The sequence below is a fragment of the Schistocerca nitens genome, chromosome 5 (genome assembly GCF_023898315.1).
Source record: "Schistocerca nitens isolate TAMUIC-IGC-003100 chromosome 5, iqSchNite1.1, whole genome shotgun sequence".
NCBI classification, from domain to species: Eukaryota; Metazoa; Arthropoda; class Insecta; order Orthoptera; family Acrididae; genus Schistocerca; species Schistocerca nitens.
The window spans coordinates 545,506,977-545,532,969 of record NC_064618.1 but is presented as its reverse complement, the minus strand read 5'-3'; the positions used below and the strand labels follow the sequence as shown (position 1 = coordinate 545,532,969).

The 25,993-nt window shown below is 38.3% G+C and overlaps 1 protein-coding gene across 3 annotated transcripts in view; it reads right to left on the bottom strand.

The window, feature by feature from the left end:
* Nucleotides 1–24,925, bottom strand: part of LOC126259273 (peptide-N(4)-(N-acetyl-beta-glucosaminyl)asparagine amidase) — a 60,538-nt gene extending 35,613 nt beyond the window's left edge. The window contains exons 1-3 of one of the 3 annotated variants that reach the window (XM_049955909.1): nt 24,599–24,925; nt 17,736–17,900; nt 3,339–3,677 (exon numbers count right to left, since the gene is read on the bottom strand). In XM_049955909.1, coding sequence (XP_049811866.1) covers nt 3,339–3,677; nt 17,736–17,900; nt 24,599–24,811 — 717 coding nt within the window. In that variant the 5' untranslated portion in view covers nt 24,812–24,925. Of the gene's footprint in view, nt 1–3,338; nt 3,678–17,735; nt 17,901–22,192; nt 22,534–24,327; nt 24,492–24,598 lie in introns of those variants that run through there. The other 2 variants (XM_049955911.1, XM_049955910.1) reach the window with 2 other exon arrangements.
* Nucleotides 24,926–25,993: the final 1,068 nt, after the last annotated feature.

Genomic DNA, 25,993 nt, shown 5'->3' with positions numbered 1-25,993 from the left:
TGAACCCTAACACTGTATTCAGTGGGCACTATTTAAAGTGTACTCCCCAAGTCAGTTCACACTACAGAAAAACATTGGAAAATGAAGGTCAAACCCAGAAGGGGTTGAAAAATTACTTCAGCCAAAAAGTGCTGAATGAATGAATATACTGAGAAAGTAAGCAGAATCTAGGAAACAGCTGGGTTGACATCGAAGACTGCCACCATGAGAAAGAGAGTAAGAGAAGAAAATCTTGCCATGGCCATGGGAGTGTACATTTGGGTGGTTGAGTGTGTGAATGTGTGTACTTCTGCTCGAAAAAGAGCTAGCACTCGAAAGCTAGTGTGGATGCTGTTTTCTGTTATGAGTTTCTGTGCTCCACATATCAATTTGCTATATGTGAGTGGTTCCCTTTACTTTATTATACATACTGGTCCATCTAGGATTTTCCATTATTATTATATGTAACAGAAGGAAAGATAGTCAGAGATGAGAGATTGCAGCACAAGAAAGGAAGTATGTGCTGTAATAGCTTGGGGCCCCGCACTCACAAGTTGTAACCCTCCCTGAGGTATATGACCAGTAATTCACACTCAAATCTGCTTTGCCTTCAAATTGCAATCAGGAGTAAATGATGAGGATTTCTGCTGCAGTGTTTTGTTGGAACAAAGCAATGCTTGTCCCCATATTGCCCATTCAATCATAGTAACTATACAGGATATAAAATTTGAATGTCTCTAACACCCACCTTACGCACCAGCTGTCATGTTTAGAAAGCTCACAGAAGCAGTGCAAGGCAAGCATTTCAGAAGTGATAAAGAGGTGAAAACTCTAGCCCATAAGCAGCTGCATTCATACTCAAAAGAATGGAATGGATGCAATATAAGTTATTGTGGACTACACTGAAAAATTATACATCTGTAATTTTTCTATCTTAGCTCATTTGCATAATAATAAATAATTAAAGTTTTCATTTGAATTATCCTGGCACATTGGGCAGTTTCTTATTCTGTATACATGTAAGTGACCAAAGGAGCAGTCTGTATCTCTTGCATCTGCAACACACTGTTTACATCATGTCATTTGTTGAATATGTCTTTGGAATGTTCATTCACACAATACAGAGGTGGCGATTTTTTTTAACTGGCCAATATGTGCCTTCACTTTATCACCTAATGGTAAAATCATGATATAAAAGCTATAACATGCTAAATACACACTGACGGCATACCTCTACTTGATTTACTGCTGCTTGCTGATCACCAACACAACGCCAACACTCACTCACACTTTTGATACGCTGTGATTCCAAAAATTTCTAGCATTTGTTTGTCAGTTGCACATACAGCTTGAAGGAAGGAAATTAATATGTCTCCAGTAGAGGGCAACACTGCGTTAAGAGAGAAACACTTGTGCAGACATGAGATTATAAGGGCTGTCTGAAAAGTTCTCGACCTCGTCCCAGAGATCTCAGCACTACTCACATGATTATTCCCCCTTATGTTCGTACATGTGTTAGTAGACACCACATAAAACTGCAAGTCATTTCTGGCAGCAGTTGACAGTAGGCAATCATTTGAAGCAGTTAAATGGAAGAAACTGAGTAATGTACAGTGGTTAAATTCTTCATAAAAGAAGGTTTAACACTGACCACAATTCATTTGCAGCTAGTAAATGGGTATGGTAACTCTTCACCTTCAGTTTACACCATGAAGAAATGGGTGGCCAAGTTTAAATGTGGGCGTAAATGTGTACAAGGTGATCCACATGTATGTCGAAAAAGTGCAAGCACACTGGAAATCATTGACAAAGTACAGAGTATTACTTTCGAAGGTTGGCGTATAAAGGTGCATGAAATTGCTAATGATCTACGGAAATCAAAGAAATATGTTGTTCACATCTTGCACTAAGAATTGAACATGAGAAAGCTTTGCACAAGATGGGTGCCAAGTGCTCACTGTGACTCACAAACACATTCGCATGACACTTTCTGAAAAGTGCTTGGTGCATTTTAAGGAAAACTGAAGGGGCTTTTTGCATCAATACATGACAGTGGATGAAACATGGATTCAGCACTATGTACACTGAAGAAGGCATGGCTGCTGCCGTTGCAGGAAAAGATCCTGACATCAGTGTTTTGGGAAGCAAAGGGAATTTTATTGATTGATGATCTTGAAAATGGAAAAACCATAACTGGAGAATACTACTCCCAACTTCTAATGAAACCAGATGCAAGCAGCATTCATGAAAATAAACCTAGCTTAAAAAACAAAAAAGTCATCTTCCATTAGGACAATGCACCTGCCCATAAAAGTGTCTTGCCAATGGAGAAATTGAGGGATTTTCACTATGAAGTGCTGGAACATCCACCCTATTCTCCAGATTTTGCTCCCTTGGAGCACCTGTTCTCAGAACTGAAGAAATTTCTCGCTGATTGGCACTTTTCATCCAATCGAGAAGGCACTTTGGCTGTAGATGGATACATTGCAACACTTCCGAATGAACACTACAGAGAGAGGATAATGGCACTGGAAAGCCACTGGATGAAATGTATTGATATTCGAGGAGATTATGTTGGAAAATAAAATTTCTTTGAAAGAACTTTTCAGTCCACCCTCGTATACATATGTTACTACAAAGATATTGAAGAAGTATGGAACAAAGCAGTATCACTTCCAAAAACAGTGAGTTGGCATCAGCAATTCAGTGGTGCCCAGACAGACATAATAGATCTGGAAAGGCAAAGGAGGTCACTAATTGGGAACACTCCAGAAGTAGCAGACATGGTCTGTTTCAATCAGAGAGTGACTATAACACAACATGGAGTTAAGTGACATCATTACAGTTAATAAAGCATAGGTGCACCATTTCACCCTAGAAACAATGCAGCCATCAATGGTATGCAACACACATCACAGTCTACGTACTTTCCCAGATCAGGGTCACAACTTTCTTTGAATGTAAGGTGCTTGTGCACAGTAAGTTTAAAAATGGGCTGCCACAATTGCTGCAAAATTTTGTGAAACACTGATGGCTCTGAGTGTTATTACTTAACTGTGAGCCAAATATTACAGAACCAGTAAACCATTTCTAATAATGTAGCAAATTAATCAAGTAACATAAGGCATAGGAGAAAACTCACTCCCCCCCCCCGCATGCATTCACACAGACTTTTGAATGCACACATGTATGTGTACACAAGTACAGGTGCGCATACGTGCACATGCACACCCCCCCCCTTCCAAACACACACACACACACACACACACACACACACACACAGAGAGAGAGAGAGAGAGAGAGAGAGGTTCAGGTACAGAAACAAAGAGTGCATTGCATAAGACAAAACAGTGACTTACCTCTGCCCGGTCTCCATTATATTTAGGATCACTACTGTGGCCACGAAATTTTGTTTCTCCTTGACAAAACCAACATTTTGGTGAATCAACCCATGAGAAAAATGATTCTTTAAACCATGCCATCAATTCTAACAAAAGTATGTCCTGCACATCTACTCCATTGTCCTCTGCACCATTTTTAATGGCTTTTTGTAAGGATCGCATATGTTTTACTGCTTTTATCTCCAGCTCTGTTAGTGGAATTAACTCCAAGGCCTTTTTCTGTAACAATTTGTTTTCATGGCCCAGCACTGTCTCAGAAATAACCAAAAGTTGACTCTTGAAGTGTGCAAATGAGGTCTGAAAATCAGAATATTGTAGTTTTAGTTTTTGTATATAAGCAATGCATATGTGTGTGTGTGTGTGTGTGTGTGTGTGTGTGTGTGTGTGAGAGAGAGAGAGAGAGAGAGAGAGAGAGGGGGGGAGAGAGGAGTGGGTTGGGGGGTGGGTGAGAGAGGGGGAGAGGCAGGGAGGAGGAGGGGGAGAGGCAGGGAGGGGGAGAGGCAGGGAGTGGGAGGGAAGGGAAGGTGAGGTGGAGAGGCAGGGAGAGGGAGTGGAAGAGGCAGGAAGTGGGAGGAAGGGGAGGGGGGAGGCAGCAAGTGGGAGGGAGGGGGAGTCAGGGAATGGGGAGGGAGGGGGAGGGGAGGGCAGAGAAGGGGAGAGGCAGGGAGTGAGAAAAGCAGGGAGGGGGAAGAAGAAAGGCAGGGAGTGGGAGGGAAGGGGAGGGGGAGAGGCAAGGAGGGGACAGGGGGAAAGAGAGAGAGAAGGTGGGGATATGCTTGGTGCATAAATTAATAACATTGACAAGCTATTATTATTTTAGCTTCTACTCTGATATAACTGTCATAAAGGAGTGTGACTGTAATATAAGTTAAATGTTTATTTGACACTACAGTAGTGAAGCCATAGTCACAATGCATAAAATTTTTCTTTAAAAAAAAGGGCTTACATTACCAGTTTCAAAGTACTATTTCATCATTTTAAAATGTAAAACATGAGTTGAAGAATATACAGGGTGCACATAAAGTTCAGGAACACTTTCAATTATTTATTGCATATGAACTAAACATTGAACAGATGTCATACAGATTGCAATTTGAAGAGAAACTCTTAAAGTTTTTTTTTTTTTTTTTTTTTTTTTTTTTTTTTTTTTTTTTTTTTTTTTTTTACAAACATTCAATATGCAAATCATGAGTGACCCAGCAGACGTTAATACGGTAATGGAATTCTTGTCATCATCGACTGTGGCAGTCGCTTCTCGTATTCTCTCCTGGAGCTCTACTACATCATGTGGTACAGGCAGTACATATGCCATATCTTTAATGTGTCTCCACAGAAGAAAATCACACAGAGTGAGATCTGGTGATCGGGGATGCCATTTCATGAAATAGCTGTCCCCTTCTGTAGCACTGCCGATCCATCGATGCGGCAGCTCCGTGTTCAGGTACCCACAAACTTCACAAAGGAAATGAGGTGGAGCCCCATCATGCTGAAAGATGAACAGAGAGCCCAATTGCATTCGAGGCATCAGCCATTGCTGCAACATGTCCAAGTAGGACAAGTCTCTCATACACGCTCCACATTCACTTCACTCACACTGGAACGTCTGCTCCTCTTTCCCGGGTTCTTGTGCGATAAATAAATGAAAGAGTTCCCAGACTTTATGTACACTCTGTATAATGGGAATTGTGATCATACATCTGACAATAATTACGAAAAATAATGAGACCAGGCAACCAAGGCAATGGTTTCACAACCAAGTCACTACAAATTATGCCCATGCTTGCCTAACCTTTCATTCCATGTCATAATGTAGAACAGATAAAAACTACACCAGGGTAAAAAATGCCAAAGATTCTTGCAATGTGTCTTGCTGTGACACAATGATCGTATGGCTGATATAAATTCACAAGTCTGAAAATTAAACACACATGGGTATATGTAACCATTATCATGACGCAAACTCCCATGAGATAAACACATATAATAACCTCACCATAAGTGTATCAAGCACTGCACATGATTTTACCATGTTTCGAAAATAGAATCTCAAAACACGCTGTACTCTCATGTAGGACTGACACACAACTAACTTGCTAACATAACATTGCTCCATTTGCCTGCTAACCCATTCTGTTACTAGAGAGCATGAACATAGTATAGAAACACAAGAAACAAAACAGAACCTACATAACGTACAATACAGGCATTAGATGGCGCCACAGTCAAGTTTTAATGAAACTATCAATTGCAAATAATTGTATTATGCTTTAACAGTTTTGACAAATTAATTTATCATCTTCAGAAGCTTGGTATTGGTTCAACATATGTCACTATCTTCTTCTCTATATTGTGCTAACAAAACAGATGCATACGTGTGATTCAGTTACTGTAAATTTTCAATCAGTGCTTACAATAATTACATACAATATGAACATTTCTGGACATACCATGGCATTATGCTTCAATGAAGAAGATACTCAGATCTGGTAAACCAATACTGAGATTCTGAAGATGACAAATTAATTTGTCAAAAGTCATAAAAAATAACAAAATTCATTTGCAACTGATGGAATTTTATCCTGAAAAATTCCTTTTTTCCACAACCATGACTGATTTCAAGCTTAACCCATTGAAACAGTGAATTCTATAACTGGTTAGAAAAAATAGAGTAGTTGAAAATGTGTGGTGTTTAACAGCAGTTATCCCCTTGTGCCTTCTTCTTGCTCTTGCAGTAACAGCACTAATGATTCAAAAAGCTACACATTCAATACTCAATACCTTCTATCTGCCATGTAAGCAGGAGATCCCGGATTCGAGTCCCGGTCGGGGCACACATTTTCAGCTGTCCCCATTGAGGTATATCAACTACACTTGTCGGCAGCTGAGGTTTCAGTTAATTACCATTTATTCTAGTGAAGCTGCACAGGTATCAATGATATCTGCTCTTTCAAGAGCAGTTACTATCTCCATATATAGTTAAAGGCTACCCATCCATTGACATTCATCTGTGCGAATGCGCACAGGTTGCCCGAACTCTTACAGGAATTGTCACCTTAGTTTGCGCGAGTAATGAGTGGATGGGAAAATATCTATTAGGTACATTATGCATGTAGATTGTGGACAGTTGGGAATGTGGGTCTCACAGGAAGCGTGCAAGGGATAACTCACTGCAGTCGCGCTATTCATCTCTGTCCACTGTTGTTCAGATGGATAGATCGTCTGCCACGTAAGCAGGGGAGCTCAGGTTCGAGTCCCAGTCGGGGCACACATTTTCAGCTGTCCTCATCGAGGTATATCAACTATACCTGTCGGCAGCTGAGGGTTTCAATTAATTATCATTTATGAGGATGTATGATCTACTGACAACCTTGACAAACCACCAGCAACAAGCGACATGATCAGTCAGTCCAACTGGTACCAAACAAAAGAATCCCAATTAGATGTGCAAACAGCAAAGAGTTAACAGGTCTGTGGTCCACTTCACACAGGAAGCAGCTACATGAGTAGTGTGTGGGGAGAACTGGGTGGTTTTTTTAGGTTAGAGGGTCCCAGGAAACCAAGAAGAGGATGTCAATAAGGGGTGCAGGGCACACACAGGACAAGGGCAGACCTGGCAAAAATCAGTATTGTAGTTGTAAATTGTCATAGCTGTGTTCAGAGAGAACCAGTGCTCCAACTGCTAATAGAAAGCATTCAAGCACAAATAATTATAGGTATCTGGTTGTGGTGTGTTTATTACTGTCAAAAGTAGGTCACCTTGTAGTGAAACTGAAGTAGATAGATAGTTTCTCTCAGTTAGTATTGGTAGAAGTTACACATGACAACTGGTTCCTTTTAGCGCCATCTCCTTCCCCCCCCCCCCCCCCCCCCCCGCCTTTTGGCCATATGATGCAGTTGTTGAACAGTTCAATGAAAACCTGAGTCTCATTTTAAACAAATATCCTACTCACACAATTATTGTTGGTGGTGACTGCAATCTACACCTGACATGCTAGCAAAAGTCACATATATTATTTCTCAATTCAACACCTCTTTTTCTTAAAACATATTCATCATATAGGGATGACTCAGGTATCATGAGAAAGGTTTTTAATTGGCTTCTGACACTGCATACCAATTTTGCACTAAAACTTACTATTTGTGGAAATTTTTTTACCATAAAAAGAGACTTTCCACTATCATACACAAAAGGGCATCACGGATGCTCAGCTTCATACCTATATTTTATGAAGCTAACTATTTAATCATGAACAAGAGACTTTATTTTCATGTTATTTTATTATAAATATTATTTTATTTGTTTTAAAGTACTTATCAGCTGGATAATTTGTTTGCGACATTGTCATAGATAATAACCAAGACCACCGCAGTAGTAAATTATCTCTGTCCAAAGTAAAAGTTGACTTTTCTAAATGAGTATACTGTCTGACTTTGCCCCCCCCCCCCCCCCCTTTCTTCCCATGAACCATGGATATTGCTGTTGTCGTGTGGCTTACGTGCCTCAGCAATGCAGATAGCCGTAATGTAGTTGCAACCATGTCGGAGGTGTATTTGTTAAGAGCGTGGACAAAAGTATGGTTCCTGAAGAGGGGCAACAACCTTTTCATTAGTTGCAGGGGCAGCAGTCTGGATGATTGACTGATCTGGCCTTGTAACATCAACCAAAAACCGCTGCAAGCAAGAAAAAACCACAGCCATAATTTTTCTCAAGGACGTGCAGTTCTACTGTATGGTTAAATGATGATGGCATCCTCATGGGTAAAATATTCCAGAGGTAAAATAGTCCCCCCCCCCTATTCAGATCTCTAGACATGGGCTACTCAGGAGGAAGTTGCCATCAGTAAAAACAGAAGTGGCGTTCTATGTACTGGAGCATGGAATGTCATATCCTTTAATCGGGCAGGTAAGTCAGAAAATTTAAAAAGGGTTAGGTTGTAGTTAGATGTAGTGGAAACCAGTGAAGTTTGGTAGCAGCAGGAACAGGACATCTGATATGAGTAGGTTTAATAATGAACAAGAAAATAGGAATGTGGATAAGCTACCATGAACAGAATAGTGAACGTATTATTGTAGCTAAGGCAGACACAAAGTACACAACTTCCATAGTGTTATAAGTTTGTATGCCAACTAGCTCTGCAGATGAAGAGGTTGAACAAACATTTGATGAGATAAAAGAAATTATTCACAAGGGAGACAAAAATTTAATTGTGATGGAGAAGTGGAATTCAATAGTAGCAAAAGGAAGAGAAGGAAAGAAATTATGGGTGAATATAGACTGGGGCGAAAGGAATGAACAGGGAAGCTGCCAGTACAATTTTGTACTGAGCATAATTTAATTATTGCTAACACATGGTTTAAGAATCATTAAAGGAGGAGACATGGAGATACTGGAAGGTTTCAGAGTGATTATATAATGGTAAGACAGAGATTTCAGAACCAGATTTTAAATTGTAAGACATATCCAAGGGCAGATGTGGACTATGATTGCAATTTATTGGTTATGAACTGTACATTAAAACTAAAGAAATTACAAAAAGGTAGGAAATTGTGGAAATGGGACTTTGGTAAGTTGAAAGAACCAGAGATTGTTGCAAGTTTCAGAGGGAGCACTGGCCAATGACTAATTAGGGCAGCAGAGGGGAATACAGTAGAATTAATGGGTAGAATGAATGGGCAGCTTTAAGAGATGAAATCATCATGGCAGCAGAGGTTCAAATAGGTCAAAAGACAAGGCTTAGTAGAAATTCTTGGATAACACAGGAGATAATGAATTTAATCGATGGAAGGAGAAAATATAAAAATGCAGCAAATGAAGCAGGCAAAAGAGAACACAAATGTCTTAAAAATGAGATTGACTGGAAGTGGAAAATGGCAAAGCAGGAATGACTAGAGAACAAACGTAAGGATACATAAGCGCATGTCGCTAAGGTAAAGACAGATATTGCCCACAGGAAAATTACAGAGGTCTTTGGAGAAAAGAGAGGCAGCTATATGAATATCAAGAGCTCAGATGGAAAACCAGTCCTATGCAAGAAGGGAAAGCTGAAAGGTGGAAGGAGTATATAGGGCTCCTATACAAGGAAGGTGAACTTGCAGGCAATGTTATAGAAATGGAAGAGGACATAAATAAAGAAGAGTGGGAGATGTGGTACTGCAAGAAGAATTTGACAGAGCACTGAAAGACCTAAACCAAAGCAAGGCCCCAACAAGGATTAGACAACATTCTGTCAGAGCCACCAATAGCCTTGGGAGAGCCAGCCATGACAAAGACTCTTCCATCTGGTTAGTTGGTTGGTTGAATTGGTGGGGAGGGGACCACACAGCGAGGTCATTGGTCCCATTGGATTAGTGAAGGATGGGGAAGGAAGTCAGCCATGCCCTTTCAAAGGAACCATCCTAGCATTTGTATGAAGTGATTTCGGGAAGTCTCGGAAAACCTAAATCAGGATGACGGGACATGGGTTTGAACCGTCATCCCAAATGCGAGTCCAGTGTCCTAACCACTGTGCCACCTCGCTCAGCTCCATCTGGTGTGCAAGACATATGAGACAGGCGGAGAATGTAGTAACTCCAATTCCAAAGAAAGCAGGTGCCAACAGGTATGAATCTTATCAGACTACCAGTTTAGTACGTCACAGTTGCAAAATACTAACACAAATTCTTTACAGAAGAATGGGAAAACTGTAGGATCCAACCTCAGGGAATATCAGTTTGGATTGCAGAGAAATATGGGAACACATGAGGCTATACTGACCCTATGACTTATCTTAGAAGAAGGTTAAGGAAAGGTAAACCTATATTCACAGTGTTCGTAGACTTACAGAAAGTTTTTGACAATGTTGACTTGAATACCCTCCATGAAATTCTGAAGGTACCAGGGATAAAATACAGGGAGTAAAAGGCTATTTACACCTTGCACAGAAGCTAGCTCCTCAACTCTTATAACTGCTATAAGAGTTGAGGAGCATGAAAAGGAATCAGTGTTAGAGAATGGAGTGAAACAGGGTTGTCGCCCATCCCCGAAGTTATTCAATATATATATCGAGCAAGCAGTAAAGAAAACCACATAAAAATTTGGCAAAGGAATTAAAGTGAAGCTTTTGAAATGTGGTGATACAAAAGAATGCTGAAGATTAGATGGACTGATCACAAAACTGATGAGGAGAAGTTGAATACAATTTGGAAGAAAAGAAATTTTTGGCACAACCTGAATAGAAGAAGGAATCAGTCGATAGAAAACATCAAGGGATAACTGATTTAGTGTTGAAGGGAAGTGGGGGGATGGGGGGAGTAAAAATCATAGAGGTAGGCCATAAGCAGATTCAGAAGGGTGTAGGTTGCAGTAATTATTCAGAGATGGAGGGGGAGGAGGAGATTAGTGTTAAATGTCTCATCGACAATGAGGTCATTAGAGATGGAGCACAAGCTTGGATTGGGGAAAGATGAGGAAGGAAACAGGCCATGCCCTTTCAAAGAAACCATCCCAGCATTTACCTGAAACGATTTACAGAAATCACGGAAAACCTAAATTAGGAAGGTTGGACACGGGTTTAAACCGTCGTCCTCCCGAATGCGAGTCCAGTGTGCAAACCACTGCGCCTTCCCACTCAGTATTCAGAGATGAAGAGGCTTGCACAGGATAGAGTAACCTGGAGAGTTGTATCAAACCAGCCTTCAGACTGAAGACCACAACCACAACAACATACTTTCTGAAATGACAAAAATGTCTGTCATTGTCACCTTGAACTGGGAGTTATCTATTGCAACTAAGGCCTTATGTACTTACATAAAGTACAAAGTACAATTAAAATCTCAAAACACAGTTAGAGGTTATTGTGGCCTTAGTGCTATACCAGGTAAGAAGTGTACACGATATTCCGACCTATAAATTTTACATTTATTTACTTTTGCATTTTTTTAATTTATGTTTCTCCTTAAACTTGTCTTCAACAACAGGTAAATGTAAATATTATGGTTGAAAGTTAGGAATTACAAGCAACAATGCATGTATAAGAGGAGTTCAAAAAGAAACAAGCCGGAGGCATAATTACAGAAACCAGTACCTGTATGTTAGAAGTATTGACCCTGGTTGTTGAGACACTTGTCCCACTATGATGCAAGACGGTGAATGGCTGTCTCATAAAATTACCGGGGCTGAAATGTTAACCAGTTCCGCATGTAAGCTGGACGTCATCATCTGAGGCAAATCGTTTGTCCCAAGGTGATCAAAAATAGCGTAATCACAGGGAGAGAGGTTCTGACTTTATGGAGGGTGGCTGAGAACCTCCCATTTGAATTTCTGCAGGAGTGCTGTGACTGTGTTGGTTGTATGAAGCTTTGCATTGTCGTGAAGCTGAATGACCCCACAGGTGAGATTGCTTGGTCGTTTTGATTTGATCGCTTGGCGAAGGATGGTCAAGGTTTGCAAGTAACACTGGGCACTCACTGTTGTCCCAGGATGCAGGAAGCGGTCAGAAGGGGACCATCCTGGTTGAAGAAGAACGCCAGCATAGCCTGTGACTGACAGCATTGGATGATTGATGCATGCTGCTGCTGCTAGGTCTGTATAGTCACATGATGTGCTCGCATGCCCTCTGGCGATAGGCTGTGAACTTCCATGCTCTGGGTGGAACCACACCTAGTTACACACGCCACGACATTACCCTCCTGTCACCGGTTTGTGCATTCCAGACTCTGGCTTGTTTCTTTTTGAACGGCCCTTATAAATGTATATTCAAGGATGAATCATAAATTTATGATTATTATTCCCCATCATTTGGTTCATTTTTAAAGATGTCCCTTCATTCCCATAACTCTCCTTGTCCGAAAATATACACTAATTTCACATACTTTAATTTAAACTATAAAAGTGTGAAAGTTTCACATGGATCTCCTGATACACATTTTAAGTTGGTGGTAAGCATTAAATGTTGCCCAATATCGGACTGAATGCTTTCTCCTGATACAGGGAATAGTGAGCACCAGGTCACTGTAATAAGACTGAACACCATAACATCCAAATCCATCAAAAATAAATGCAAAATATATCTAAAAAAAAACAGTTACAAATTTACTTGACACTTTCCTAAGACAGCGTCTCCACTCCTTCCAATCTGACTATGTAAGCATACACCAAATGTCAAACAACAAGTATCAATGGCAGCTGAGAAACATATGTCAAATAAATTAATAAGAAATGGTACTGATCACCCTTGGTATATAAACAGGTCAGAACACTGCCACAGAAGCAACAAAAAAAGCATGCCAAATTTAAAAGAACTCAGAATATCCGAGATTGGTGATGTTTTACTGAAGCTCAAAATTTAGTGCGGATTTCAATGCGAAGTGCTTTTAACAGTTTCTACAACAAAACTTTGTCTTTAAATCTGTCAAAAAAACCAAAGAGGTTTTCGTTATATGTAAAGTACACCAGCAACAAGACACTGCCAGTACCTTCACTACACAACAGCAATGGTAATGTCACTGATGACAATACCTCTAAAGTAGAGCTACTATGCATGGTTTACAAAACTTCCTTCACCAAAGAAGACAAAGTAGATATTCCAAAACTTGTATGAAGTACAACTGCCAGCATGAGTGACTTAATTGTAGATATCCTTGGTGGAGCAAAGCAACTTAAATCACTTAATAAAGACATGACCTCCGGTCCAGATAGTATACCAGTCAGGTTTCTTTCAGAGTATGCTGATACAATAGCTCCATACTTGGCAATCATATACAAGCACTCACATGGCAAAAGATCTGTACCTAAAGACTAGGAAGTAGCATGGGTCACATTAATACTCAAGAAAGGAAATAAGAGTAATCTGTCAAATTACTGGCCATATTGCTAACGTCAATTTGCAATAGCTGTAACAGAAAGTTTGTTAAACCCATAAGTAAATCCTACAGCCATGAAATAATAAACTCAGAATTAAACATAACCTGAAGGAACAGGCTGGATACCAATGGTGGTAGAAGTATCCAGCTACATTACAATTATTATAAAAGTCAAAAGTCTTAGACATGTGCTACATTATAAAAACTGGTAACCAGTTTCAGCTTTGCAGCTGTCATCAGATTAATGATTATGACAGCAATGTGTAGGCACACAGTCGTTTCTGACTATGTGCAAATGTGTCACTTCTGCAAGCATTAGGTCCAACGTTGACTGCAAAGCCTAAATCGGTAATCAGTTTCAATAAAGTAGCATGTAACCAAGACACTGACTTTGGTAATCTAATTGGATGGACCTCCACAGGTCCAAATGGCCTCATTTTTCATACATTAAAATGAGTTTCCTATTACAACTACTTAATGTAAGAGTACTAGGCAATGTGTGATGAGAACACATGTTAATGTTAGCTGTAATCAACACAAAATAGTAGTAATAATAATAATTATTATTATTATTATTATTATTATTATTATTATTATTATTTCTTTCTTTCTTTTCTCAGACGTTATGTCTGGTCAAAAATGGAAAGTGACGCGGACCTTGATCAAGCGTGACTTCCTTTTAACTGTACGGTATATGTTATTTGCATTTAGGAACTTTTGGGTAATTGAACATGTATCAATAATTACGGATTTCTGTAGTTTTGTATATACGTTTGGGTGTAGCTGTATTGCATTGATGTACTGGTGGATATTGTGTGGTATGACTCCTGTAGTTGATAGTATAATTGGTATAATGTCAACTTTATCCTGATGCCACATGTCCTTCACTTCCTCAGCCAGTTGGATGTATTTTTCAATTTTCTCTCCTGTTTTCTTTTGTATATTTGTTGTATTGGGTATGGATATTTCGATTAGTTGTGTTAATTTCTTCTTTTTATTGGTGAGTATGATGTCAAGTTTGTTATGTGGTGTTTTATCTGTTATAATGGTTCTGTTCCAGTATAATTTGTATTCATCATTCTCCAGTACATTTTGTGGTGCATACTTGTATGTGGGAACGTGTTGTTTTATTAGTTTATGTTGTATGGCAAGTTGCTGATGTATTATTTTTGCTACATTGTCATGTCTTCTGGTGTATTCTGTATTTGCTAGTATTATACATCCGCTTGTGATGTGATCTACTGTTTCTATTTGTTGTTTGCAAAGTCTGCATTTATCTGTTGTGGTATTGGGATCTTTAATAATATGCTTTATTATTATTATTATTATTGCTATTTTTGTGCAAAGATGCAAATACAGACATTAGACCATTCTTGCATAGACCGCCAAATAACCCACAAGTCGAAACAACAATAAAAACTATCAACACAATCATACACAACAAAATAAATGAAAATACAACTATGGAAGAGTTACAACTACTGGTTTATATAGGAGCACTCACTACACTAAATATACACACTAGGCAGAGATCAGAACAAACCAACACACAGAAGAAACCCACAAAACCAGCATGGCAACACAGGCTACAGATCAGAATAGAAAAACTGAGAAAAGACATTAGACAGCTAACACAATTTACAAGAAATGAAATATCAGACAAAAAACGAAAAAGGTTAGGTACAATCTCACAACAAGAAGCGATAGAGCAATTAGATGAAAAGAAGCAGAAATTACAAGCATTGGCCAAACGACTCAGAAGATACAAAAAAAAGTGAAAATAGAAGGAAACAAAACCAAACACTCAACACAAACCAAAAGAAATTTTATCAGACAATAGATAACACACACATTAAAATAGACAACCCACCAAACATAACAGACATGGAACACTTCTGGAGCAACATATGGTCAAACTCGGTACAACATAACAGGCATGCACGGTAGATACAAGCAGAAACAGACACATACAAGATGATACCACAAATGCCTGAAGTGATAATTTTGCAACATGAAGTCATCCAAGCAATTAATTCTACGCACAATTGGAAAGCCCCTGGAAAAGATAAAATGGCAAATTTCTGGCTAAAGAAGTTCACCTCAACACATCCACATCTAACTAAATTATTTAACACATTAAAAACAAAGATTCTGTGACTTACCAAACGGGAAAGCGCTGGTAGATAGACACAATAAAAAAAACACACAAACACACACACAAAATTTCAAGCTTTCGCAACCCACAGTTGCTTCATCAGGAAAGAGGGAAGGGGAGGGAAAGATGAAAGGATGTGGGTTTTAAGGGAGAGGGTAAGGAGTCATTCCAATTCCAGGAGTGGAAAGACTTACCTTAGGGGGGAAAAGGGACAAGTATACACACACACACACACACACACACACACACACACACACAGATATCCATCCGCACTTATACAGACACAGGCAGACATATGTAAGGGCAAAGAGTTTGGGCAAAGCTAAAACTAAACAAAGGTCGCTACACTACGCATACATTGATTACCGAAAAGCTTTTGATAGTGTACCCCACTCAGGGTTACTACAAATATTGGAAATATACAAAGTAGATCCTAAATTGATACAGTTCGATACAGTTCATAAACATAGTAATGAAAAATTGGAAAACCACACTTAACATCTAAACAAATTCAAATAATATTGCATCACAGCCAATACAGATTAAGCGTGAAATATACCAAGGAGACTCATTAAGTCCTTTCTGGTTCTGCCTTGCTCTGAACCCACTATCCAACATACTAAATAATACAAATTATGGATACAATATTATTGGAACATACCAACACAAAATCACACATTTGCTATACATGGATGATCTAAAACTACTGGCAGCAACAAATCAACAACTCAACCAATTACTAAAGATAACAGAAATATTCAGCAATGATATAAATATGACTTTTGGAACAGACAAATGTAAGAAAAATAGCATAGTCAAGGGAAAACACACTAAACAAGAAGATTATATATTGGATAACCACAGCGACTGCATAGAAGCGATGGAAAAAACAGATGCCTATAAATATCTAGGATACAGACAAAAAATAGGAATAGATAATACAAATATTAAAGAAGAACTAAAAGAAAAATATAGACAAAGACTAACAAAAATACTGAAAACAGAATTGACAGCAAGAAACAAGACAAAAGCTATAAATACCTATGCTATACCAATATTGACTGACTCATTTGGAGTGGTGAAATGGAGTAACACAGACCTAGAAGCACTCAATACACTTACATGATCACAATGCCACAAATATAGAATACATCACATACATTCAGCAACAGAAAGATTCACATCAAGCAGAAAGGAAGGAGGAAGGGGATTTATCGACATAAAAAACCTACATTATGGACAGGTAGACAATTTAAGAAAATTCTTTATAGAACGAGCAGAAACTAGCAAAATACACAAAGCAATCACCCATATAAATACATCAGCTACACCATTGCAATTTCATAACCACTTCTACAACCCTTTAAATCACATAACATCAACAGATACGAAGAAAGTAAATTGGAAAAAGAAAACACTACATGGCAAGCACCCGTATCATCTAACACAGCCACACATCGATCAAGACGCATCAACACATGGCTAAGAAAAGGTAATATATACAGTGAGATGGAAGGATTCATGATTGCAATACAGGATCAAACAATAAACACCAGATATTACAGGAAGCATATTATTAAAGATCCCAATACCACAACAGATAAATGCAGACTTTGCAAACAACAAATAGAAACAGTATATCACATCAATAGAAACAGTATATCACATCACAAGTGGATGTACAATACTAGCAAATACAGAATACACCAGAAGACATGACAATGTAGCAAAAATAATACATCCACAACTTGCAATACAACATAAACTAATAAAACAACACGTTCCCACATACAAGTATGCACCACAAAATGTACTGGAGAATGATGAATACAAATTATACTGGAACAGAACCATTATAACAGATAAAACACCACCACATAACAAACCTGACATCATACTCACCAATAAAAAGAAGAAATTAACACAACTAATCGAAATATCCATACCCAATACAACAAATATACAGAATAAAACAGGAGAAAAAATTGAAAAATACATCCAACTGGCTGAGGAAGTCAAAGACATGTGGCATCAGGATAAAGTTGACATCATACCAATCATACTATCAACTACAGGAGTCATACCACACAATATCCACCAGTACATCAACGCAATACAGCTACACCCAAACGTATATATACAACTACAGAAATCTGTAATTATTGATACATGTTCAGCTACCCGAAAGTTCCTAAATGCAATGTAACATATATCGTACAGTTAAAAGGAAGTCACGCTTGATCAAGGTTCGCATCACTTTCCATTTTTAACCAGACATAACATCTGAGACAGGAAAGAGAAATAATAATAATAATAATAATTTACAATTTGTTTCACACACCCATGATGAAATGACTTACGTGCCGTGTAGCACTAGCACCTTCAGAGCTTGCTGAAGACATTTCACTTGAATTGTTAACAGCATTGAATGTTTCATAATTACGCCTTCTATTAACTATTTCTGAGCGTATCTGTCTTATGTTCTCCAGTGACGCTTCTGGTGACAGAACCAATTTGTCATCCATCTGTAAACAGGTCAAATAGAGAACATAGCTCCAATTAAAACCAACATATTATATAAAATATAAAAAAATGAAACAAAAACATATTGAAAGTGTTAACATGAACCAATTATCTGACTTCTTGCTACTGTTTTCAACCTCAACAAAGTATTAAAAAGTCAGAGAGACATCTTTACGCACTACTTCATTAATTCTTCTGAAGGACTGACTTTAAAGATCCTTCTGAGAAAGAACTAAATTTCACTATACATATAACAATATTCTATTGTGAAAGGTGGAATTTTGGCACATATTACAGAAGGTACAGTTAATTAATGTTTATCCCACATTTATAATGAGGAGCAAATTAGAAAACTCCATCAGTCTGCACACAGAATCATCATCTATTTGCAGACAAATCACCACTATAATTCTATAGAAATTAGTGTTTAGTAAATGTACGTTTTTGTTGCATATAATTGATTCCCCATCTTAAACTGATAAAGTAGAATAGCCTATTTTCTAAGTGTACAACAGGCTCATTTCATATAAAATTACTGAAAATAAAGAAATCTTGTTGCCCTCATGTCGCATATGTTTTTTTGAAAAATTGTTGCTAGAAAGGAGTACATAATAAAAGAGGGTTAAAATAATTTTTCAAGAATTCCTGGACCCATGTTTAGGGCATAATTTTTAAAGTAAGTTTGTTTTCACAAACTTTCTAATTTATGAGGCCATTTTATTTGGTATGGTGCCATTGGAAAGATAAAAGGACCAACTATTATATAAAATTATTGAAATGTCGGAAGTATGCATACAAATATTTACAAAGCTGTGAGGACAGTAGTTTCTAAAGATTTATTTTCTTAAATTGCTGAAATTTTTGCCAGCAAAATCACAAGTTTTACAATATTAAATTTTTTTTCACATAATGTCTATTATCACACTTTTCAAAATTAAAAACTAGGATTGTGTTTTTTCTGTTCAGTGATCTGGAACTGACAGAGCATAAATAAAAATATATTTATTTCATTTTTTCACTCTTAGTTAGACTACAACAAAAGATCTTCAAGTCACATGAAGTACATACATAACATACTAAAATTGTTGATTGTTTTAAATAAGATATCAATGGGGAATATTGTGTCTGATCCAAAGGTATACATGGTATAACTAAATCCCTTTACAGACTTTGAGACTCTGGACCCAGACAGTTAAGTTTAGCATGGGAACTCATTCCAGAAACGTAGCAGTTTCCCTTTACACCCAAAATACCACCAACAAGTGTTATTTCCTCATTCCTGCTGCATGTCATCCAGGTCCACTTTCAAGTAGGGCTTGGTCTGATGACCACCGATATCAACACGGGTACAGAGCCTCTGTACCACATTCCAATACATGCAGTCACCAATCCCTAAACTTTCAGCATCTGGCACAGCCAAAATCTGCTCCAGAAGGTCTTACTCGGATGCCAAAAGGGTCTTGTAAAACAAGAATTTCAAATGACCTCACAGGTAGTAGTCTAACGGGTTCAAGTTGGGAGACAGTGGAGGCCAAGCAATCAGGCTATTATGACCTATCCACTGCTGCTCAAATCACTGGTTCAGATGATCTCTGGCCGCCCATGAAAAATGAGGTATGCATCTTGCTGAATCCATATTTTCATGGACTTGCTGTGGCACATCTTCCATGAGCCCATGTAGTATGCTGTCAAGCAATCAAAAGTGCACAACACCCATAAGGTGGGGTGGTACAAAGTATGGCCCAATTATATGTCCATCCAGGAACCTTGTCAAAATGTTCAGACCATATCGTTTGTGAAACACATGAGGGTGCTCAGCCTGGGGGTTTCCATCAGCCCACGAGACTGTTGTGGGAGCTGTGAATAACTTTCTTGGTGAAGTCGACTTCATCCGTGGAAAGGATCTGCCATGGGAAGACTGGCGTTTCTACACATCAGTGCAAGAACCACTTGCTGGAATGGGCTCATGAGACACAATCCTGTGCTGCATTGCCTGTGCCTCCTGATGGTGGTTTGAGCATATCTGCTGCCCATCAAAAAATGCCAGACAATTTGGTGATACACATTCAGTCTATCAGTTATGTTTCTGGTATGTCATCCTGTCCTCTTCCACTGCATAGAGTTCAATCTCTTCAAAGTTGGGCATGCGGTGCTGCCATGGAGCACCAGTTGTGGTGGCGGATGTACCTGTCTCCAAGGCCTGCTGGTACACCAGAGCAAAGAGGGAGTGCAAAGATGTCTGTGATGTGCGAAATGCTCCACATACAATTGACCGGCAACTCTCCCATTACACTGAACTTCATCGTACAATAACATCATGTCATCGTAATCCATAGACATGTATTTCATCAAGGTCAACAGTAACACATTAAAATTAAATGTACATACTGCTTGTGTTCTGTGCTGTAGTGAATGATTACTGTTGTACAGTACTACAGAATGAATAAAGACCACAAGCAAAGCAGCAGGTACAAACCACTCTGGGAAGATCAGACTCAACTGAATCATATGTAAACAAACTTGTAGTGGGCAAGGGACACCAGGCGATCAGTTAATGACATACGTAATACCCTATTCATTGGTCCTGAAAATGCAGAAGATTTGAATGTGTTTTGTGGTATTTTGTTTGTAGCTGGACAATGGTACATTCCCAGACATGAGTACTTCTAGTGCCAAACTTAACCATCTTGGTTCCCACTAGAAGTTCTCAGCAATAGTAAGGGGAACTAAGTTAACTCTGCTTAAGCAACTGGTGCTAGTGCTAAAGGCAGGCAGTCATTCAAATATTTTAATAAGGAACCCAGCAAACATCAGCATGAAGTAGCAATGAATAAACAGGTAGGTTCACCTGGTCTCATGAATTAGACCTTCTCCAATATCCAAAATTTTTTCAACCCTCTACTGGTTATTGTATATAGCCCTGACAAACATTTCTTCTTTAAAAATGGCAGAGGCTTTGTTCTGAAACCCAAAATGAACTTGTGTGACTTTAATAGATGGTGAAACATGCTTTACAAGCAGCCTGCTTTCATTAAGTGGCTTGAAAAAGTGATTAACCCTCAACCTAGGGATGGAAGAACCTGTTCCATATCATTTTTGTAATATATTTGTGAATTTTGCTATCTCCTCTGCTGCAAAAAACAAAATGTTTGTTTTTCTTGTACATTAGTTTTGGCAAATGTAAACAGGTCTTTTGGACTTAAAATGTAATTGTCATATGGATGCTGTAAACTTGCTATTGTCGCCAAACATTTGGTAGAAACATGCCTCTTCACCCCCAATGACTAGTGGCCAAAAAAAAAAAAAAATCCTTTCTGGAGATACCCAATGATCTTGCTTGTAATGGCACAAATGTACGATGTTGTTACAGCTTTTATACTGTGTAGAGCTGCCATCATTGAGATAAATGATTATGTATGTGTGGTGTTTCAGTATACATGTGAGAGCAGTTTTCTGGAAAACATAAAATGTGTCTGGATTATGCCACAAATAGTCACTTACACAACATGACGACAGTGGCTTAATACAATCTTTTGCTTTACTGTACACAATGAAATGAGGAACAGTTATTTAAATGTTCTGCCAGCGAAATCCTTGTGCAGCATCATGAAGCAAACTTGTATAGTTTTTTCAAGAGTCCATGATAATGATGCATAAATTATCAGGGAGTGACTCCTTCCTTGATTTTAAGTATTGACTTTTATTGGGATATGTAATGATGTTGTGTCAAGTTTTGAAGTTCTTGGACAAGATACTCAACAAATTTATTGACTGCCATCATTAATGTGTCCAATGCAACTCAGTAAGTTTGCATCCATTGCTTGCAAATAACATTTTCACAATCTGATATTCCAGCTCTAGTAAAAAAATTTATGCTGTTCATATTCATTGGGACATTGAAAACAACATTGCAGCATGCATTCCTCATTTTCCAGATTGCAATGTATCTGTATAAAGTGCAGTGTACAGTTCTTTCACATGTACAGCATGCATCATCAGTTTTGGATTTTGGTGATAAATGTATTTGCAAACATTATTCATTACATGACTGTTTACAGTAATGCATTCTTTTCATTGCAGTTCACAATACATTATAAATTCAATTTTATCAGACAGATATTTTTCTTTGAAAGCTAAGTACACTTCTTTCAGATTACACAAAATGAGTCTTCTGTCTTACACATTCTTTTGCCATTTTCTGAAGGGACAGGGAGACAGTCTCTTTTATTAGCAGAAATTCAACTTATATCTTCATCACGATAAAAAGTCTGACCATATGTTTCTGCATCCTTACCTATTCGGTTTCCCACTTTACAGCTTCCTTTTACATTGCTCAACTTCCATGATGAAGAGGATTAAATATGCAAAACTGCACACAAATATGGCAAGAATGTAAACATTAAGCTTTGCTAGAGGTCAGTCTGTCACCAAAATCCTTATTTGGTAATCACATTCACTGGCTTTGCTAACTCTCACCCAAATTATCTTTCAACCTAACCCAGACCTTGGGCTACACTACTAATCAGTCTGTCAACACATTACAATTTAAGAGGGGATGGACGGGGGCGGACGGCCTGTACCACACTTGAGTCAAATGTTTTCTGATCCCCTAAACAATCAGAGATGTATTATGAAGAAAGTGTAAGGGAAAACAAGAAAGAGTTAATTACTACTTTACTGATCTCCAAAATCTATGTTAGAGAACAAACAAGATTTAAATCTGACAGCAGAAATCTCCTCGTAGAGCAGTTATAAAACTGTTGCTTATCCACAGCAGTCACATTTCTGTTACCAGCTAAAACTTGTGTACTACTTTCAGCTAACTTACCAGACAGAAGAGGTACTTAGAAAAGCTGACAGGCACATAGTAAGTACAAAATCAGAAGACTGAGATAAAAAACACACACAGGGCCAGTGTTGTCCGACTCGTGCTGCTACACTGAATTCATTGTTATTTTGTGTATTGATTGATTTTTTTGTTTAATGTTGAAAAGTATGTTAATAGATATTATGAAAAACAAAAATTGCGATAGTTACGCTTGATTTCAGTTACAGATTTGTACATATTTCAGTTTATTCTCTTATCTTTTTATATGACACCAAATTGAATGCAACATTCATAAATAAAAAAAGTCATAGTGGTTACAAAATCATAAGTCACTATCTCTCGGCATCAATTTGTGAAAATTGTTCACATTGCAACCTGATTAAAAAATTCTTGAAAATTTTTATCAACCCCCTTCCATAACGTGCTTCATAATACCAAATTTTCACAAACATCTGTGATCTGAAGTCAATGGCAACTACGTGATTTCATGTAAAACAAGGCAAATGTGATAGCCAAGATCATGATACACACAACAACAGGATGAAAAAAAGGACCAGTTGCTCCATGTTAGTATAGTTTGGTTTCAAATTATTCCCTATCAAATGTAAGAAAGTATATTCAAAACATACCATACAGTTATAGATGTTAATCTACAATCTATACAAAAGCTTGATAAAAAAAGGGGAGGGACGGAGAAGAGGGGGCGGGTTGGAGAGAGAAAGTTAGTTTTTTTTAGGAGAAACTGAAAAGAACTCTGTGAATAATTTAAAGTCACTATCATAGGAAATAAAAGAAGTAGGCTACTAATTTAAAAAAAAAAAAAAATGCATACAGCAGATTGTGCTGCTACAAGTATTAGGTCATATAATAAGAAAAGTTCTCAATCAGTTATGGACAACAATGCAGGAAATCCAATTCCTCTCCAATGAGAGAATTCTTCAAGGTTGCACAAAGTGACTGGCTTATTGAGCAGCCCAAAGAACAACTGCAATTATTTTAACTAATGCTTTCAGCACAAACCACCTGGATATTCAAGTTATATTTTCAACCCTTGGAGGCCGGCCGGTGCGGCCGTGCGGTTCTAGGCGCTTCAGTTTGGAACCGCGTGACCGCTACGGTCGCAGGTTCGAATCCTGCCTTGGGTATGGATGTGTGTGATGTCCTTAGGTTAGTTAGGTTTCAGTAGTTCTAAGTTCTAGGGGACTGATGACCTCAGAAGTAAGTCCCATAGTGCTCAGAGCCATTTGAACCATTTTCAACCCTTGGAGGCTTCTTGTGTGCAAAAAACTTGTTTCTCAAATTTGCAGATTCCAACATTTCTCATGCAAACACTCTACATCATAACTGTGGAGAACTTTTGCTACTCTCCACACATAGGGATGGCGATACTCTCTCAGTCGTCAATGCAAATGATGGCATATTCATACCTTACCAATCAAAGTGTGCTTTTGCAAGAACACTTGACAAGCTACTTCGTTGTAAAACACAACTGTTGATATTTTATTTTATTGCTTATTGTATTTGTCAGTTTGCAACTGTTCCTGTATGAGAACTATTTAACTGCTACTGACCAAAAGCAGAAAATGCTAAATACAACTTACACTACGTTTACGGCCATGCCCTATTTCGCTGGGCAATTACAATATAGGAAGGAAACTGTATTATTTATATGTGGCTGGAGCATCATGCAAACTCCACATGGCTACGATCGTTGGTACAGGAGAAAAAACAATAAGCATCCTGCACATATGAGTGTTGTATATTAAGTGGCAATTCCCTCATTCAACATAGGAAATATTATTAGTACCCAGAATAACAATAACTACAGAATCAATTCGTTTGAACTCAGTAGGTCAATCAAATGTCAACCACCTCTTGGAAACCCATTTCACGCAAACATTCCATAGCTCCAACGGTAGCACGAAGTTTCTCTGAAACAGCTGGACTAGCTAGCTTATATGTCCTAGCTTTCGGATTCGAAGGCTCCTGCAGTACTGCATCTACAATTTTCAGTAATAATTCCGTAGTACTGAGGTACATGTTTGTTTCATTTCTCTCAAGTAACACAACACAACGCCTAGTCATTTTATCAGAAAACTTCTTCCTAACTTATTACAAAGTGCGTCACTGACGGGATTGGTATCATTGCGCTGACGACAGCTGATAGCAACACAACACGCGTGCATGATAAACATATAAATAGACGTCATCAGTGACAAGTACCAACCTTGGTACCAACCCTACATAGGCATCGAATGCAGGCTTACCAACGTGAACAAATCTGAATGCTTCACAAGGTACCTAAATGATAATTAGTACGAAGAGTACCTGCATCATCACATGAATTGTCAATGATAAATATCAAATAATAACGATAAAAAGCACTTTTTTGTTTAACTCTTTCGTAACCAATGGGAACTATAGTTCCCACTTTTTTTATTTTCGCTATAAGTTCATGTTCATCAGTGTTCCCCCCCCACAGTCTAACATAGACTGTGGTTCCCCCTTCCAGCTTGGTGCTGCCATCTCTGTTGTAGTTTGCCAACTGGTGCACCGAAGCTGTTGTATGTTTACATCTTTAGTTAATCAATGCAGAGATGCGTTTTCTGTGTTAAATGGAGCCATTATTTTGGCATCGACAGCATTTTTGTATTCTGTACTTTTATTTTGTGTGTAAAGTGACTTGTGTTATATTTTTCTACTTTTGTATTTACCAAGGAGACAGTATACGTCTGTATTTAATAATAATAAAAATATTTATTTAACATTGAATAATCAAGTACAATCCTTAGAAATAATACAATTTCAGAATAACATACATAATATTCTTCTCAATACATCATTTTGTAAATTACAAGTTAAGATTTGACCTTTGAGACTGGAGATGGGAGTAGAAAGCAAGCAAGCAAGCAGGTCGGGGACAGAAACAGTAACGCTTATGTGCTGAGGGGAACCAGCCCAGCCTTTGTACAACAGTTCGGAGAGTGACCACGATCTGCTGAGGACGCTCTGGCCACGCATTGGGTCAGTGTGTGTTCGGGGAAAGATGACTTGTGACCATTGGGTGTGGTGGATGACCTACCGAGCTCACAGGAAATATCTAATGCTGAAAGGGGCATACATGGTGCATATGCTCTTGCCGCCTGTCTTGTATATGTACAAGTCTCTGGTGGTCAATAGCTATATGCAGGATGCAGAAGCGGCGATTTTGCATGGATACGAATTGTGTGTTTAGTACATCGATATAGTATATGGTGATAAAGCCTG